Here is a 15,220-nt window from a genome sequence, read left to right as displayed (position 1 = left end):
TCAACATTTAGGATGGAAGAAAGGAATTTTGTACAAGTATTTCCGTATTTTTTTCCCCATTCATTGGAAATATCTGTCAAAAAAACCACAAACCCTCAGTGAAACCTGTATCCAGCTCCTGACATCCTCCTTTCCTCAAGGAGGAGAGTCTGGGAAGGAAAAAGGGATTTATATATTTAATATCTTATAAACCTTCACTGTCTGAGCTTTCTAGAGAGGGAGCAGGTTTGTCCTTCTCTGCAGATTTTGGATTTATGCAGGTAAAGCTTCCCCAGAAAGCACTGAACATCTCAAAGGACACGTTGGATTAGGAAAAAAGAGCTGATTGATGTTTTATTGTACAGCACTGAACAGTAATCAAGATAAATTATCTCCAGCTAATCATCCCATGAGAGTCTGTGTGTGTGGTTTGAACAAACCTTGATCAAAAAGCAGCTCGTGAGAAAAGTTAAACAGGATTTTTGGGGCTCTCTCAGCTGTGGTGTGGGGCCACCAGTGACTGAAATCCCTGAGTTTTTCCCACTGTTTAGCAGATCCCAGTGGGATGGGATGGACAGGAAATCCCTGGAAGAGCTGGGCCCGGTGTTCTTGCCTTGGCAGAGCACTCAGCATCACTGCTGGTGGTACTACAGGGAGTAAATCTCTAGTAAGGACCTGTCAGGCTTCTCCAGGCTGGAAAAATCTGTTCCTCCTTCACTGCCCAGCCTCAAAAAGAACCAAATCCTGTGGTGGCATCAAATGTGGACGAGTTCTCTTGCCTTGCCTGGGGTTCTGCTGTCCAGCAGGGACCTGCCTGGCGCAGTTCCTCTGGGATGGAGGGAGGGCTGAGCAGGGTGGGGGATGTTGGGGGGCTCAGGGCAGCCCCCCCAGCAGGATGGTGCCCACGGTGGCTGCCAGCAGGAGAGCGAGGCAGGAGCAGAGCCTGGATCCCGATCCTGCAGGGAGAACACAGGGAATGAGATTCTGAGGAGCTCAGGAGGTGGCAATGAGACACTTTGAAGGGCACCTGAGAACCTGAGGGCAGCCCCAGGGCCACGTCCCCAGCTGTCCCCCAGCACTGAGTGCCACCAGGAAGCAGGGGACAGCCAGCTTTGTCCTGCCCGGCATTCCCAAGCCTTTCCCACCACTCCCAGCTCACCAGGCGCAGGCTTCAGGGTGATGTAGCCGTTGGAGGTTGTATCTGGTGGCTCTGGAACGCTCCCAGGTGTGGTTTTGGGGCTGGAGGAAGGGTTGGAAGGGTCTGGAGGGGAGCTGGGCTGGCACGGCACAGCTGTGGAGGAGCCAAGGCTTGTTTGGGTGGGGATGGTGGAGCTGGGAACTGGGGTGGAGCTGGGAGTTGGGGTGGAACTGGGAATTGGGGTGGAACTGGGAACTGGGGTGGAGCTGGGAACTGGGGTGGAACTGGGAATTGGGGTGGAGCTGGAAATTGGGGTGGAACTGGAAATTGGGGTAGAACTGGGCACTGGGGTGGAGCTGGGAATTGGGGTGGAGCTGGGAATTGGGGTGGAACTGGGAATTGGGGTGGAACTGGGAATTGGGGTAGAACTGGGAATTGGGGTGGAACTGGGAATTGGGGTGGAGCTGGGAATTGGGGTAGAGCTGGAAATTGGGGTGGAGCTGGGAATTGGGGTGGAGCTGGGAATTGGGGTGGAGCTGGGAATTGGGGTGGAGCTGGAAATTGGGGTAGAACTGGGCACTGGGGTGGAGCTGGGAATTGGGGTGGAGCTGGGAATTGGGGTAGAGCTGGAAATTGGGGTGGAACTGGAAATTGGGGTGGAGCTGGGAACTGGGGTAGAACTGGGCATTGGGGTGGAGCTGGGAATTGAGGTGGAACTGGGAGTTGGGGTGGAACTGGGAGTTGGGGTGGAACTGGGAATTGGGGTGGAGCTGGGAACTGGGGCTGGGGTGGCATCTGGGGTGGAGGGGGAGTGAGGGACAGGGGTGACAGTGGGAGAAGAGGTGGAATTGGGGAGGGAGGTGACAGTGCTGTGGGTGGCAGTGGGAGCAGAGGAGGGGTTGGGGACAGTGGTGACAGTGCTGTGGGTGGCAGTGGGAGCAGAGGAAGGGTTGGGGACAGGGGTGGCAGTGTGAGCACAGGAGGGTTTGGGAAAGGGGGTGACAGTGGGAGAAGAGGTGGAATCGATGGGGGTGACAGTGCTGTGGGTGGCAGTGGGAGCAGAGGAGGGGTTGGGGACAGTGGTGACAGTGGGAGAAGAGGTGGAATCGACGGGGGTGACAGTGCTGTGGGTGGCAGTGGGAGCAGAGGAGGGGTTGGGGACAGTGGTGACACTGCTGTGCGTGGTACCAGCCAGGCTAGTGCCAGCACTAGTGCTGGTGGTGGCCCTGGAGGTGACAGCAGGGACTGGGGTGGCACTGGGGCTGCTGGTGGCCAGGAGGGTGCTGAGGAGGGTGACAGGGGGGGAGGTGGCTCTGTCTGTGGTGGCAGCCTGGTGGGTGGAGCAGGGCACTGTGCTGGTCACAGTGGGATGGGCTGTGGGGGTGGCAGTGGGGACAGTGGCCATGGAGGTGACACCGGCCGAGGTGCTGGGGGCAGTGGGGTGGGTGGTGGGCACAGGGGTGACACTGGCTGAGGTGTCAGTGGGGAGGGTGGTGGGCACAGGGGTGACACTGGTCAGGCTGGTGGGGTAAGGAGAGGTGGTGACAGTGGCTGTGGAGGTGACACTGGCTGAGGTGTCAGTGGGGAGGGTGGTGGGCACAGGGGTGACATTGGCTGAGGTGGCAGGGTGAGGAGAGGTTGTGACAGTGGCTGTGGAGGGGACATTAGCCGGGCTGGTGGGGTGAGGAGAGGTGGTGACAGTGGCTGTGGAGGTGACACTGGCTGAGGTGGCAGGGTGAGGAGAGGTGGTGGCAGTGGCTGTGGAGGTGACACTGGCCGAGGTGCTGGGGGCAGTGGGGAGGGTGCTGGGCACAGGGGTGACACTGGCTGAGGTGTCAGTGGGGAGGGTGGTGGGCACAGGGGTGACACTGGTCAGGCTGGTGGGGTGAGGAGAGGTGGTGACAGTGGCTGTGGAGGTACCGCTGGCCGGGCTGGTGGGGTGAGGAGAGGTGGTGAGAGTGGCCGTGGAGGTGACACTGGCCGGGCTGGTGGCAGCAGGGCAGGTGACAGCAGGGCAGGCTGTCCCCGTGGGCACGGGCTGCCCTCCCTGCAGGCCGATGCCCAGCACGCAGTCCAGCTCCTGCTGGGGTTGCTGCTGCATCCAGCGTGCCACCAAGGGCTCGTCCTTGGCGTCCTTCAGCTCTTGGAGGTTTTTCCCCATCAAAAACTTCACATCGGTGACGCTGAGTTTCTGCAACACACACACAGCCCCCTGCCTTCAGCCCCACAGCCCCAGGTGTTTTCCTAACGGGGCTGCAGAGCAACTAAAACTTCCTAAAGGAAGTTTATAAAGGTGAGAAAGTGGAGAATTGGTGGTTTGGTTGGGCTCTGACCTCAGCCCCACCCTGCTCAGCCCTCAGCCCTTCCCTGGGCAGTGGGACAGCAGCACCCCAGGGCTGTACCTGCAATTCCTCAGGATTTAGGGTGAGGAAGGTGCTCAGATCCATGTTTATGGCCGCACAAGTATTAGCCAAGTCCTTCAGATCCTTTGCTGGAGCTCCACCTTAAAGAGAGCCCAGGGGACACCTGGAGATGTGCAAACCCTTCCAGCACTTCTGGGGAGGATCTGGGGAGGTTCTGGAGACTGCCAGACCTGTTTGTGGCTGAGAAGGGATACCAAAAGGTGGAGGGGAAGCACCTACCCAGGTATGGCCGCATCAGAGAGTAATAGGGGCTGGGGTTGCTGGCCAGGCTGGCAAAGGCTTCCTGGGCCTTTTTGTAGAGCAGCTCCTTCTTGGTTTGGTTGCATGAAGAGATGTCCAGCTGCCCAGCAGTCCTGGAAGGGGGGCACAGGTCAGCAGTGATGCCGTAAGTTTGAGCTTTTGTGGTTTCCAGATTCTGCACTGCATTGGTTTGTAACTCTGAACGCCATTTGGAGTGTCAGCAGCTCTCCTCACAGCTCAGCACACAGAACAATCCTTTTCCAGCCCAGAACCAGCTCAGTACACAGAACAATCCGTTTCCAGCCCAGAACCAAGGACACCACTGCAGCTCCAGCCCCAAAAAGTGCAACCAGCAGGGAATGGAGGAGAGCAGCCTGGGAGGGTGGGACTGGAACTGGACAATGAACCCCAACATGGAAATGGACCAAAACTTGTAAAAGTGTGCAAACTCCTGACCCAGGGTCCATCTTGGGTGTAGCTTTGGCCAGGCTCTTGCACTGCCCAAGGTGCATCCTTTGAAGGCTTTTTAATAAATCCCTGCTTTATTCTTTAACTCTGCCCAGCCTCTGCTCCAGGCAGCCCTCCGGGCACCAGCAGCACCCCAAATTGCAGATTAATTGTTCTGGTGGCTGGAAGGGATGAGCAGAATATCCCTGCTCATGGTCCTGGAGCTCAGGTAGGATCTGGGATTGGGACACAGCCGTTCCACTGTCCTGGTTGGGAATGGGGACACCCACAACAGAGCTGGGGCTCTCCTATCCCACCTCCCCAGAGCCCTGGGGCCTCTCAGGGCTGAGCAGCAGCCCCAAAAAGCAGCTCACCTAATGGCTCTAACAGGGATCTGCTGGATCTGCTCCTCCTGCAGGTTGCACAGGCGCTCGCCTCCGATTTGGCGGAGCAGGGGCCCCGTCAAGCAGCCCCCGTGGTTCAGGTACACGGTGAGCAGCTGCTGCACCTGAGGGACACAGGGCACGTGGAAGGCACAGGCAGGGTTGGGAGACGCTCCTGGTAAGGATGGCAGTGCTGCCAACCCCCCAAAAACCCCACAATGTCTCCACCTTGAGCTGCAGTCTGAGTCCCTCATCACCCATCCCCTTCTGCTGCCATGGATTTACCTGGGAATCAGTCCAATCTCCTCCCGAGGGGCTGAGCAGGGCCGAGAGGGTTTTACTGGAATTCAGTGACCACTTGCTGATCTCCTGCTCCGTGTACAGCCGGGACAGCACCCCCAGGTGCCTCAGCTGCTCCTCCGGGATCCCTGAGTCTTTGAAATACTGTGGGGCAGGAAAGAGGGTGAGGGAAGGACAAATAGGGCAGGAATGAGTGCAAAGGACCCACCTGGGCACCTTCACCCTGTGCCCACCGATCCCTGTTCCCTGCCCATCCTGGCTTGGCCTGTGCTGCTGGGGGGCTCCTGTCCTGTGTCACCCTTTACCTCATCCACCTTTTTCTTCAGGACCCAGCGACCCTCTTTGGGGATTGACATGTCCAGCACAGTCTCCAAGTTGTCTATTAGCACATTATTGCTCAGGCACAGGTCAAGCTGGGTAAGCCAGTCAGGGGAGAAGTATATGTCCAGGATGATGTCCTCGATATTGCTGGAGGTGATGGGCCCGTAGGGGCAGCCTGAGGACAAGAAATTGTGTCAGGCAGAGGGTGTGTGTCCCATGTGTCCCCTTCCCACCTGGCCCTGCTCCTGCCACAGGGCTCGGAGCCCCTTGGAAGAGCCCTGGTGAAGGACAGGGAATCACAAAAACGTGGCTCAAGCCATGGTGGGTTCTGCTTCCATCTCCTGGTCCCCAATCCACTGAGGTGCCTTACTTGCTGTCCTTTCCTAAAGTCATTCCAGAAGAACCTGGAGATGCTTTGCAGCCCATTTGTGCTTTGTCCTGTTAAAGGCAGCTCAAACTGCTCCATGTGCCCCACACGAGCATCCTCTGCCCTTGCAGCCCTGCCTGGGGACTGTCCCAGTGTCCCAGCTCCTTCCTGAGTGCTGCCAGCACATCCCTGCTCCCAGGTGAGAGCAAACCCCCACTCTGCTTCAAGGGCACTTCCCCAGTTTGTGGGAACCCCAAATTTCTGCCCGGTCCAGCCGGGAGCTCCCAGAGCCCACCAGCCCCGGGGCATTGTCCCCTCCCGGCGCTCGGGACTGGCCGCAGGGAGGGGACACTCACTGTCCCCGCTGCGCTGCAGTCTGGGCCGGGAGGAGGCTGAGGCTGCTGCCAGAGCCCTGAGGAGCAGCAGGGATTTCTTCCGCTGGGAACGGCCCTGCCTGATGTAGGCAGTCACGATGCTCCTCCTGAAATCCTCCCGTGCTGCCTGCGGGGCACAGGGACAGGGACATGAGGGGCATGGGGCACGGGGTGCTGGGACATGGGCCACAGGGACAGGGGCACAGGGACAGGGGGCACAGGGACAGGGACATGGGGCACGGAGTGCTGGGACATGGGGCACAGGGACACAGGGTACTGGGACATGGGGGACATGGGGAACAGGGTGCTGGGACATGGGGGACATGGGGCACAGGGACATGGGACATGGGGAACAGGGTGCTGGGACATGGGGGACATGGGGCACAGGGACATAGGACATGGGGAACAGGGTGCTGGGACATGGGGCACAGGGACACAGGCACAGGGACTGGGGGCACAGGATCCTGTGTCACCCATCCTCAGAGCTGACCTGCCTGGTGACCATCTCCCCACCAGGACGGACCTTACCTCGGCCACCAAACTCAGCGTGGTCCGGTTCAACGCCAGCACGAGCGGCCCCAAATCTTGCAGAGTTTGGGAATCCCAGCCCGAAGGATCCCTGCGGCAGCAGGAGCAGCTCAGCATCCCCGTGGACCCTCACCCCTCCTGCCCATCACTCACCCTTCCTTCAGGAGCAGGGGGGCTCCTCACCCGTACGCTGTGTCCCCCGAGAGGAGCAGGGCATTGAGGGCATCCTGCTGTGCCCCTGCCAGCGCCGGGCAGAGCTTCAGCTTCTCCAGGATTTTGGGATCCGAGGCCAGGATGGTGCCCGGCTCCAGCTCACACACCTGCGGCCCGAGGCTGTACAGGTGGGGTGTCATGAAAATGTCCCCTACAATCGGTGCCAGGCTGCTGCCATCCCCACGGCCAGCTGGGTGCCCCCGTATCCCGGGATTTGGGTGTGGGAGAAAACAGCAGCGCCCCGGTTTCAGCCGGGGTGAGACTCCCGCTGCAGCCGCGGGGAGGGAGCGGAATTTTCGGTGTGTTTGCGTTTCTGCAGGAGCCCAACCCGCTGGAATGCCAGCACGGAACCGGCTGCACAGGGCTGTAAATCCTCCCTGCCTCGGTGACCCGGCACGGCAGCAGAGGTGGTAAAAACCCAAATTCACCCTCCGGACACCCCGGGACCCCCCCGATCCCCGGAGCCTCGTACTTACTGGGGATGCTCAGCGCTGGACAGGACGGCTCCAATAATCAGGGCAGCCTGGGGAGAGGATGGGGGATGCTCAGCCCCGGTAAGGAAAGGGAAGAAGGGATCTGAGATGCCGGGAATGGGATCTGACCCAGCTGGAGCTGCCCGTGGGAGCAGAGCTCCAGGGGAACAGCCCCCGGGTTACCTGTGGGGACAAAAGCCATCCTAGGCACTCTCAGGAGAGGGACACTCGGCTGGGGCTGTCCCTGCTTGCCTGGAGCTGGGTTTGGGAGCAGGGCACGGAGGAGGTGAGGGATGGGACAGGGACACGCTCTGCACAGGGGGACAGCAGGGAGGTGGTGGCTGTGTCGCCCTGGACTGAGCACTGCGGGAGTGGTGGCACCTCCAGCTCCAGCTGGGGAGTTTTGGGCAAGCCCTGGCACGGTGGGAACCAGCAGAGCCGGCAGGGACTCACCGCTGTGGCTCTCACCGGGGCTGTGGAGACACCTACAAGGAAGGAGGAGCACGTTAGGAAACATCCCTGGATATTGTTGTTCTGCGCAGCTCCAGGTCTGAAATCTGGGAAGAGCCTTTCCTTTGCTAAGTTCATGTTTAGGAAACGCTGCGGATCACTGTGAAGAGAGCAGCCCCCAGCCCGACCACCCCCAGCTCCCTCCAGGAGGGTGTGAGAGACAAAAAGGGGTAAATCCATCCCTGGAAATGTGGGAAGATGTGTCCCTGGGAAAAGCCTGTGGATGCTGAGGGCAGCGGGAGGCAGAGCCCTGGGAGGGGGGTTGGGATGAGGAGCAGCACAGCTGGAGCATCCCTGGTGCCAGGGGGTGCCTGGGGGTCCCAGGGCAGTTTTGGGGGACAGGATGTGACTCACGGAGGCACAGGGTGACGGCTGCCAGGGCTGGGGCTGCCCACACCATGGTGCTGGCACCGGGGGTCCGTCCTTGGAGCGGGTCCGGAGGGCCGTGTCCCACACTGGGAATTGCTGGAGGTCCTGGGGCTGATTCTGTCACCCAAAACTGGGGCTGGAGCTATTCCACACTCGGGGCAGAGCCTGGGGACAGCACTGGAGGCTGATTCTGTCACCCAGAACTGGAGCAGGAGCTGTTCCACACTCGGGGCAGAGCCTGGGGACAGCACTGGAGGCTGATTCTGTCACCCAAAACTGGGGCTGGAGCTCTGGGGTCAGGGGTCTCACTGTGCCCACCCCGTCTCTGTGATGCTGCACAGCCCCCCAGCAACCACGGGAGAGATTTTAAATTTGACATAACAGAGAACAGGACTTTTCCCACCCATTATTAGAAGAAATTCTCAATTGTCCTGCAGGGACAGGGTCCCCACTCCATCCCTCTGCTCCTCACCAGCACAGACTGGGAGAAATGCGGTGTAAGGCAGTGAGGGAGCCCAGCAGGTTTTTCCTTCCCCTCCACACCCCTCTGGAAGATCCCCTGATAGAAAATCGATCCCTGCTCCTGAAATTCCCTCAGGGATGCCCACAGCAATCCGTTATCACCGTTTGAACTCAACACAAGGAATTTCCCCCCCATAAATTAAATTTTTTTCCTCCCAAATCCTACCGTGGCTGTGCCGAGCCGTTCTCCTCTCCCTTGTCCAGGGGGATTTGGCTCCGGAAAAGGAGGATTCGGCCGGGAAGGTGCTCGAGGGTTGGGGCAGGGGCTGGGCAGCGCTCGGCACTTTATCTTTTATTTTTGGGGTGGGGATGTTGCTCCGCACACAGGGTGTGACAGGGCAGTTTCTCAACTCTGTTTTGTCAGGCTCCTTCCCTTCTCCCCGGTTTTGCTTTGGGGTTGTTTCCTACTTCTCTTAAAGTGTCGCTCTGGGTTCAGCTGAACCAGAAGTGACCCCAGAAGGAATTAAAGCCTCTGCTTTGGGAGTTTCTGCGCTCCCGAAGGGGATTAAGGTGCTGCCGGTGAGGGTAAACCTGTGGAGGTGCTCAGGGGTTATTTTATAGTGCAGAACAGACCCCAGCGATGGGCTCAGCCTCTGGGAGGTGCATCCCCCGTGCTTCTCCTTTTCCCTGGATCACAGCCAATGCCATTCCCTTTTTTACAGCTTTTCATGCTCCAAAATGCTGTCGAGCACGTGCCACGAAGGGGACCAAGCCCGAAGGAATCAAATCCTTCCCGAGGCTCTGAGAGGACAACCTGGAGGAGCTGTGAGCACAAACTTTATCTGAGTGTTTATCCCGGGAAAAGGAAGGGTGGCTGGGTGGGAGCAGGGTTGTACCCCCCTCTCAGCCCTCACCAAGGGTCCCTGGAGCTGCTGGCACGCTGTCAAGAGGGGTTTGTCACTGCCCTGCCATGTCCTGTCCCCAGCCACGTCCCCCAACCAGTCCTGCAGCCCCAGGCTGGGCTGACGCCCATGGGTGTTGCTGGCTTCTATTTTGGAAGGATTTACTGTAAAAATAGCTCCTGTTGGGGCGGTAAAATTACAGAAACTTGTTTGCTATGAGGCTGCTGGAGGCACAGGGCCCCTGCCCCAGGCTGGCTGGACAGAGGTGGCTGGAGCAGAGGGCAGGGACACATCAGGGCCACTCTGGGCGTCACCCCATCCACTGTGCCCTGTGGAGATCAAAGGTGGCCCTGAAACGCCCTCGGGAGCTGCCACAGGAGGATCCACCCTGAACTTGAACATGTGGAGGAACATCTGCCCCAGGCCGTTCCTGGGGACATTCCCAGGTCAGCTGTGAGCTCTGACTGCACTTCCCTGTGCCAGGAGGGCTGTGAATGCTCCTCTCCTTTGACCAGATACCCTCTGCCCATATCTGGTTCAAAATCTTCAAAAAATCTCCCAGTCTTAAAGGCTGCAATAATTCCTCGGGTCTTCAGTTGGTTTTCCCTCTGCCCCAACCCGAGGGATGAGTGTCCCTCACACAATGATCCCATCCCAGACAATGATCCTCTCCCTCACACAAGAATCCTACAGCTCATATAACAATCCTGCCCCTCTCACAATCCTCTCCCTCACACAACCATCCTGCTCCTCACACAATCCTACAGCTCACACAATCCTCTCCCTCTCACAACAATCCTGCCCCTCACACAGCAATCCTGCCCCTCTCACAACAATCCTGCCCCTCTCACACAATCATCCTGCTCCTCACACAATCCTACAGCTCACACACAAATCCTGCCTTTTACACACCAATCCTGCCCCTTACACAACCACCCTCTCACACTCATACTCACACACACCCATCCTCTCACACTCAACCCTCCCTCACACAAGAATCCTACAGCTCACACAAGAATCCTACAGCTCACACACCAATCCTGCCCCTCACACACCAATCCTGCCCCTTACACACCAATCCTGCCCCTCACACACCAATCCGGTCCTTCACACATCAATACTGCCCCTCTCACAATCCTCTCCCTCACACAATCCTGCCCCTCACACACCAATCCTGCCCCTTACACAACCACCCTCTCACACTCATCCTCACACTCAACCCTCCCTCACACACCAATCCTACCCCTCACACACCAATCCTGCCCCTTACACACCAATCCTGTCCCTCACACACCAATCCTGCCCCTTACACACCAATCCTGCCCCTTACACACCAATCCTGCCCCTCTCACAATCCTCTCCCTCACACAATCCCGCAGCTCACACAATCCTGCCCCTCACACACCAATCCTGCCCCTTACACAACCACCCTCTCACACTCATCCTCACATTCAACCCTCCCTCACACACCAATCCTACAGCTCACACATCAATCTCACATTCACCTCCTCAGACACACTCACCCTCTCACACACACCCACCTCCTCACACACACTCACCCTCTCACACTCAGGTCGGAGCCCCGGGGCCGCTCCCCTGGGGCCGGTCCAGCCTCATTCCCCTCATTCCCAGATCCCCCCGAGAGTGGGATGCACAGAGAGTGGACAAGAGACACGTTTAATACAGCAAAAACACCAAAACTACAACTGCGGAGTGCAGGGGACATCAGAGCCACAGCACAGCCCCAGGGCACCGCAGGAGGGACAGGAGTGGGACAGGATGGGGACATTGCCCTGGAAAACTCCTTCTGCAGGGTAAGGGAAATTCCCTTTTTTCTGTGGCGCTGGGGAAAAGCAGCAGGCAAAGGCTGGGGCAGGGTGTGGGGGCTGTTTGACACAAACACAGCAGGCTCGGGGTGGTGCCAGCCCCATCCATGTGTCCCCATGTCCCTAGCCCTCATCCCGGACAAGGCTGGGTTCCCTCTGTGATGTGTGAATGCCCACTGTCACTTTCCAGCACCTCCTGGACAAGTCACCCCTCGAACCTTTGGCAAACTGGTTCCCTGTGTTCCTTCCCAGCTGCCCAGCTCCTGGCACCAGCCCCGAGCCCATCGTGCCCACTCGGTGCCCAGGGCTGGCACCTCAGGCCATCCCCACCCTGCAGCAGTGGCACCAAGCCACACCAGAGAGGGACACATGGGACAGGTTGATCCAATTCTTCCCCTCCCAGCCTTTTGGTGACTTGCAGGGTGTGTTTATCCACGAGGAGAGGGCTGTGACGTTTTAATTCTCCTTTGGGGTGGGAATATCAACTGTGTGAATCCAATCAGGTGTGTTTTCAATGGGATGGGGCTGGTGAGGTGACAACTCTCGGCATGTGCTGACATGGTCCTTGAAAAGCCCTGGGATGGGGCTGTGTGGCTCCAATGTCCCTCCCCAGCTGTCCTGTTCTCATTTCCAAATGTTCTCCAAGGGCTGCAGAGGATGAGCAGGGATGGGGAAAGCGAAGCAGGATGACCAGCAAAGCAAGGGCACTTCCAAGGAAATTTCTTGGCATCTGTCAAAGGTGAGCTCCTGCCTGTTCTTTCCATCAGTTCTCAGCCCTTCTTTCACCTTTATCCTTTTCCTGCTGTTCCAGAGCTTTCCCAAACTGTCCAGCTGAAGGACCTGCCTGCAGGACCCTCTGGAAACCTGCCAGGCAGGAGCCACCCCATGGGACCTACACAGGACACTGATCCCTCCTCATGTGGGTGAGCAGAAAGGGACTTGTGTCCTCTGACCTGTCTCAGCAGGGACAAAAGCAGGAAAGGCAGTGCTAGTAGAAGGAATAATAAAATCCAGTTAAAAAAGCTTTGGGCTGCTGGCTCTCTGACCACAGAAGTACTAAAAATACCTCATTCCTGAGACCACCCGTATTTTACAAACCCTAAAAGACTAGAATCTCTTCCTAGAAAATTGAAAAAAAGTTTAAAATCCATTGGTATCAACTTCTTCACCTTCACCAAACCTTAAAAAACGGCCCAGGTGGGCTGAGGGAGGGAGGGGGTGAGGGGCAGGGACCCTTCCATGCCCATCCCAGTCCAGTTTCACAGGACACCCCAGGACTGGGGGACTATCAGTGCCCCCAGAATGTGCTCCAGACCTCAATCTCCCATTTCCCACACAACGCAGCAGCTGGAGTGAGGGAATGGGAATGGGGGACAGGGACACTGGAGCTGCACCAGCACGTTCTCCCCTCCCTGTGCTGGGCTGCAATTCTGCATCCAAGCGTGGAGAGGTTGTGGGAATGGCCATGGCTGTGCCCGAGCCCCAGGACAGGGACAGAAAGCTTTGGGGTCACCCTAAGCTGGAATGTGACACCGACTCCACTGCTGAGGCCCAGGATTGGGAAAAGGACATCCCGTGGCCAGATGGATGATGGACATTACAAAACAACCCCACCTCAACCACTCCTAAAATCCACCTGGTGCCAGCCCCGAGAGCGAGGGAAGCCATAGAGGGAGTGCAGGTGTGGAGGCAGCGCTGGGCTCCGTGGGGACCCGCTGGGACAAGGCTGGAGCAGGAAAAGCAGGGATGTGCTTAGTGCTCACTCCAGAGCCCACTCGGCCAACCACTGCTCGCACCGCGCCCGCTGCTCCTCCGTCTCCTCCCTCCTGCCTTCGCCTTCTCCCCCTGCTCCCTCCTCTCTGCCAGCTTCCCGCCTCTCCTCCTCCTCCTCCTCCTCCTCCTCCTCCTCCTTCTGCGTGCCCTTGTCCTTCAGCTCCTGGATGACATCCTCCAGCCGCCGGGTGACCTGCTGGGGCACCCAGTTGCTGTCCATGGCGGTGAGGAAGGGGTCGGGCGCGCACACCTCGATCAGCTCCGTGCCGGTGGGAATGCGCAGGTAGTAGGCGTGGAGCATCATCCTGTAGGGATTGCTGTCCTGCCGCTGGCTGTAGGTGAAGTCCCCCACGATGGGGTGGCCGATGGCGCTGCAGTGAACCCGGAGCTGGTGAGTCCTCCCTGGGGACAGAGCAGGTATCAGGGACTGGGAATTCCTGAATCCTTCCTTCAGGGCATGGGGTATCAGGGATAAGGGATTTCTGAATATCCTTCAGGGCATCAGGGACAGGGAATTCCTGAATCTCTCCTTCGGGGCTTGGGGAAATCAGGTACAGGGAATTCCTGAATCTCTCCTTCCCTCAGGGACAGGGAATTCCTGAATCTCTCCTTCAGGGCATGGGGAATCAGGGACAGGGAATTCGTGAATCTCTCCTACAGGGCTTGGGGAATCAGGGACAGGGAATTTCTGAATCCTTCCTTCAGGGCATGGGGAATCAGGGACAGGGAATTCCTGAATGCTTCCTTCACAGCATGGGAAATCGGGGACAGGGAATTCCTGAATCTCCTTCAGAGCATGGGGAATCAGGGACAGGGAATTCCTGAATCTCTCCTTCAGGGCTTGGGGAATCAGGGACAGGGAATTCCTGAATGCTTCCTTCACAGCATGGGAAATCGGGGACAGGGAATTCCTGAATCTCCTTCAGAGCATGGGGAATCAGGGACAGGGAATTCCTGAATCTCTCCTTCAGGGCTTGGGGAATCAGGGACAGGGAATTCCTGAATGCTTCCTTCACAGCATGGGAAATCGGGGACAGGGAATTCCTGAATCCCTCCTTCAGGGCATGGTACAATACACCCAATGGCATTTTTCCCTGCTGAGCACTGCAGTTCTCAGCTTCCCTCATCCTTTTCCAGGCTCTGCTCCACTCAGAGCTGCCCCTGTCCCCACCTGTCAGTGGCTGCAGCAGCACTTTGGTGACGGGGTCTCCGCTGTAGGATCCGTGTTCCAGCACCACCAGCTCTGACTGGCACGGCTTGGGATTCTCACAGCCTGCAAGGAGATCCAGAGGGGGTTTGTGATGCCCCAGCGCATCCCTGGGGGCTCTCACAGCCTGCAAGGAGATCCAGAGGGGGTTTGTGATGCCCCAGTGCATCCCTGGGGGCGTGGGCAGAGCAGTGGTGGGGTGCTCACCCTCGGTGCCCTCGATGCACATCATGTGGGTCATGCCCTCCGTGGTGTTCTTCCCGATGGCGTAGCGGATCGTCATCCGGCTCTGGCTGACGTGGCCCCTCACCTGGGGGAGAACGTGCCAACTGGGCCCTGGCACCTGCTTCCCACCACCTCCCGTGGTGGAATCACAGAAAGGGTGGGGTTGGAAGGACCTTAAAGCCCATCCATTCCCCCAATCCCAACTCCTTGTCAGGGGCAGGGACACCTTCCAGCCCCATCCACGGTGGCCTTGGACACTTCCAGGGATGGGGCAGCCACAGCTTCTCTGGGCACCCCGTGCCAGAATTCCTTCCTAATACCCAACCTAACCGCAACCTCTGGCAGTGGGAAGCCATTCCCTGTGTCCTGTCCCTCCATGCCCTTGTCCAAATCCCTCTCCAGCTCTCTTTGAGCTCCTTTAGGCTCCAACTCTGAATCTTTCTCTTCTCCAGCTGAACACCCCCAACTCCCTCAGCTCTCCCTCAGGGCAGAGGTGTTGAGGAACACCAAAAGGCCAAGGCAGGAGGGGCAGGGAGGGCTCACCAGTGCCAGGTAAGCTTTGGTCACCAGACGCTCCTTGAAGCACTTGTAGGCACTTCCTGCCGCCGCTTTGTTGAGTGCCACACACAGGGCCCCGCTGGTGGAGAAATCCAGCTGGTGGCAGAACCTGGGAAGGACACGGGGCTCAAGGAGCATCCTGGGCATCTCAGGAGTGTCCCCAGCTGAGGGCAGAGCGGGGCTCGGTGCCCAGGGGCTCACC

At 58.3% G+C, this 15,220-nt stretch overlaps 3 protein-coding genes across 3 annotated transcripts; 1 reads left to right on the top strand and 2 right to left on the bottom strand.

The window, feature by feature from the left end:
• Nucleotides 1–307: 307 nt before the first annotated feature.
• Nucleotides 308–8,854, bottom strand: LOC115497277 (uncharacterized). Its single transcript, XM_072935531.1, has 15 exons — nucleotides 8,754–8,854; nucleotides 8,051–8,303; nucleotides 7,640–7,671; nucleotides 7,190–7,236; nucleotides 6,684–6,833; nucleotides 6,501–6,591; nucleotides 5,955–6,099; nucleotides 5,216–5,406; nucleotides 4,896–5,054; nucleotides 4,602–4,735; nucleotides 3,760–3,893; nucleotides 3,520–3,620; nucleotides 2,605–3,308; nucleotides 1,139–2,559; nucleotides 308–935 (listed from the first exon to the last, which is right to left on the bottom strand). Exons 2-15 carry the CDS (start codon nucleotides 8,094–8,096, stop codon nucleotides 853–855), a joined length of 3,438 nt encoding a protein of 1,145 aa, XP_072791632.1. The 5' UTR covers nucleotides 8,097–8,303; nucleotides 8,754–8,854; the 3' UTR covers nucleotides 308–852.
• On the top strand, nucleotides 6,789–11,268 carry LOC140685064 (uncharacterized). Its single transcript, XM_072935530.1, has 2 exons — nucleotides 6,789–7,267; nucleotides 9,250–11,268. The coding sequence occupies exon 2, from the start codon at nucleotides 10,055–10,057 to the stop codon at nucleotides 11,108–11,110; it is 1,056 nt and encodes a 351-aa protein (XP_072791631.1). The 5' UTR covers nucleotides 6,789–7,267; nucleotides 9,250–10,054; the 3' UTR covers nucleotides 11,111–11,268.
• Nucleotides 11,097–15,165, bottom strand: RPUSD1 (RNA pseudouridine synthase domain containing 1). The gene is made up of 4 exons (XM_002186820.7): nucleotides 15,004–15,165; nucleotides 14,443–14,545; nucleotides 14,200–14,301; nucleotides 11,097–13,430 (listed from the first exon to the last, which is right to left on the bottom strand). Exons 1-4 carry the CDS (start codon nucleotides 15,163–15,165, stop codon nucleotides 13,015–13,017), a joined length of 783 nt encoding a protein of 260 aa, XP_002186856.5. The 3' UTR covers nucleotides 11,097–13,014.
• Nucleotides 15,166–15,220: the final 55 nt, after the last annotated feature.

Source organism: Taeniopygia guttata, chromosome 14, assembly GCF_048771995.1.
Source record: "Taeniopygia guttata chromosome 14, bTaeGut7.mat, whole genome shotgun sequence".
NCBI classification, from domain to species: Eukaryota; Metazoa; Chordata; class Aves; order Passeriformes; family Estrildidae; genus Taeniopygia; species Taeniopygia guttata.
This window is presented reverse-complemented; position numbering and strand designations above follow the sequence as displayed.

Bases quoted from the DNA above. Each gene is read 5' to 3' on its own strand.
- LOC115497277 (XM_072935531.1), bottom strand. From the start codon at position 8,096: ATGGTGTGGGCAGCCCCAGCCCTGGCAGCCGTCACCCTGTGCCTCC. The intron at 5,407-5,954 runs GTGAGTGTCCCC...TCTTGTCCTCAG, and splicing joins ACTGCAGCGCAGCGGGGACA to GCTGCCCCTACGGGCCCATC. The intron at 3,894-4,601 runs GTGAGCTGCTTT...CCCCCCTTCCAG, and splicing joins ATCCCTGTTAGAGCCATTAG to GACTGCTGGGCAGCTGGACA.
- LOC140685064 (XM_072935530.1), top strand. From the start codon at position 10,055: ATGAGTGTCCCTCACACAATGATCCCATCCCAGACAATGATCCTCTCC.
- RPUSD1 (XM_002186820.7), bottom strand. From the start codon at position 15,165: ATGCCCAGGATGCTCCTTGAGCCCCGTGTCCTTCCCAGGTTCTGCCAC. The intron at 14,546-15,003 runs GTGAGCCCTCCC...GTTCTCCCCCAG, and splicing joins CCAAAGCTTACCTGGCACTG to GTGAGGGGCCACGTCAGCCA. The intron at 14,302-14,442 runs GTGAGCACCCCA...ATCTCCTTGCAG, and splicing joins GTGCATCGAGGGCACCGAGG to GCTGTGAGAATCCCAAGCCG.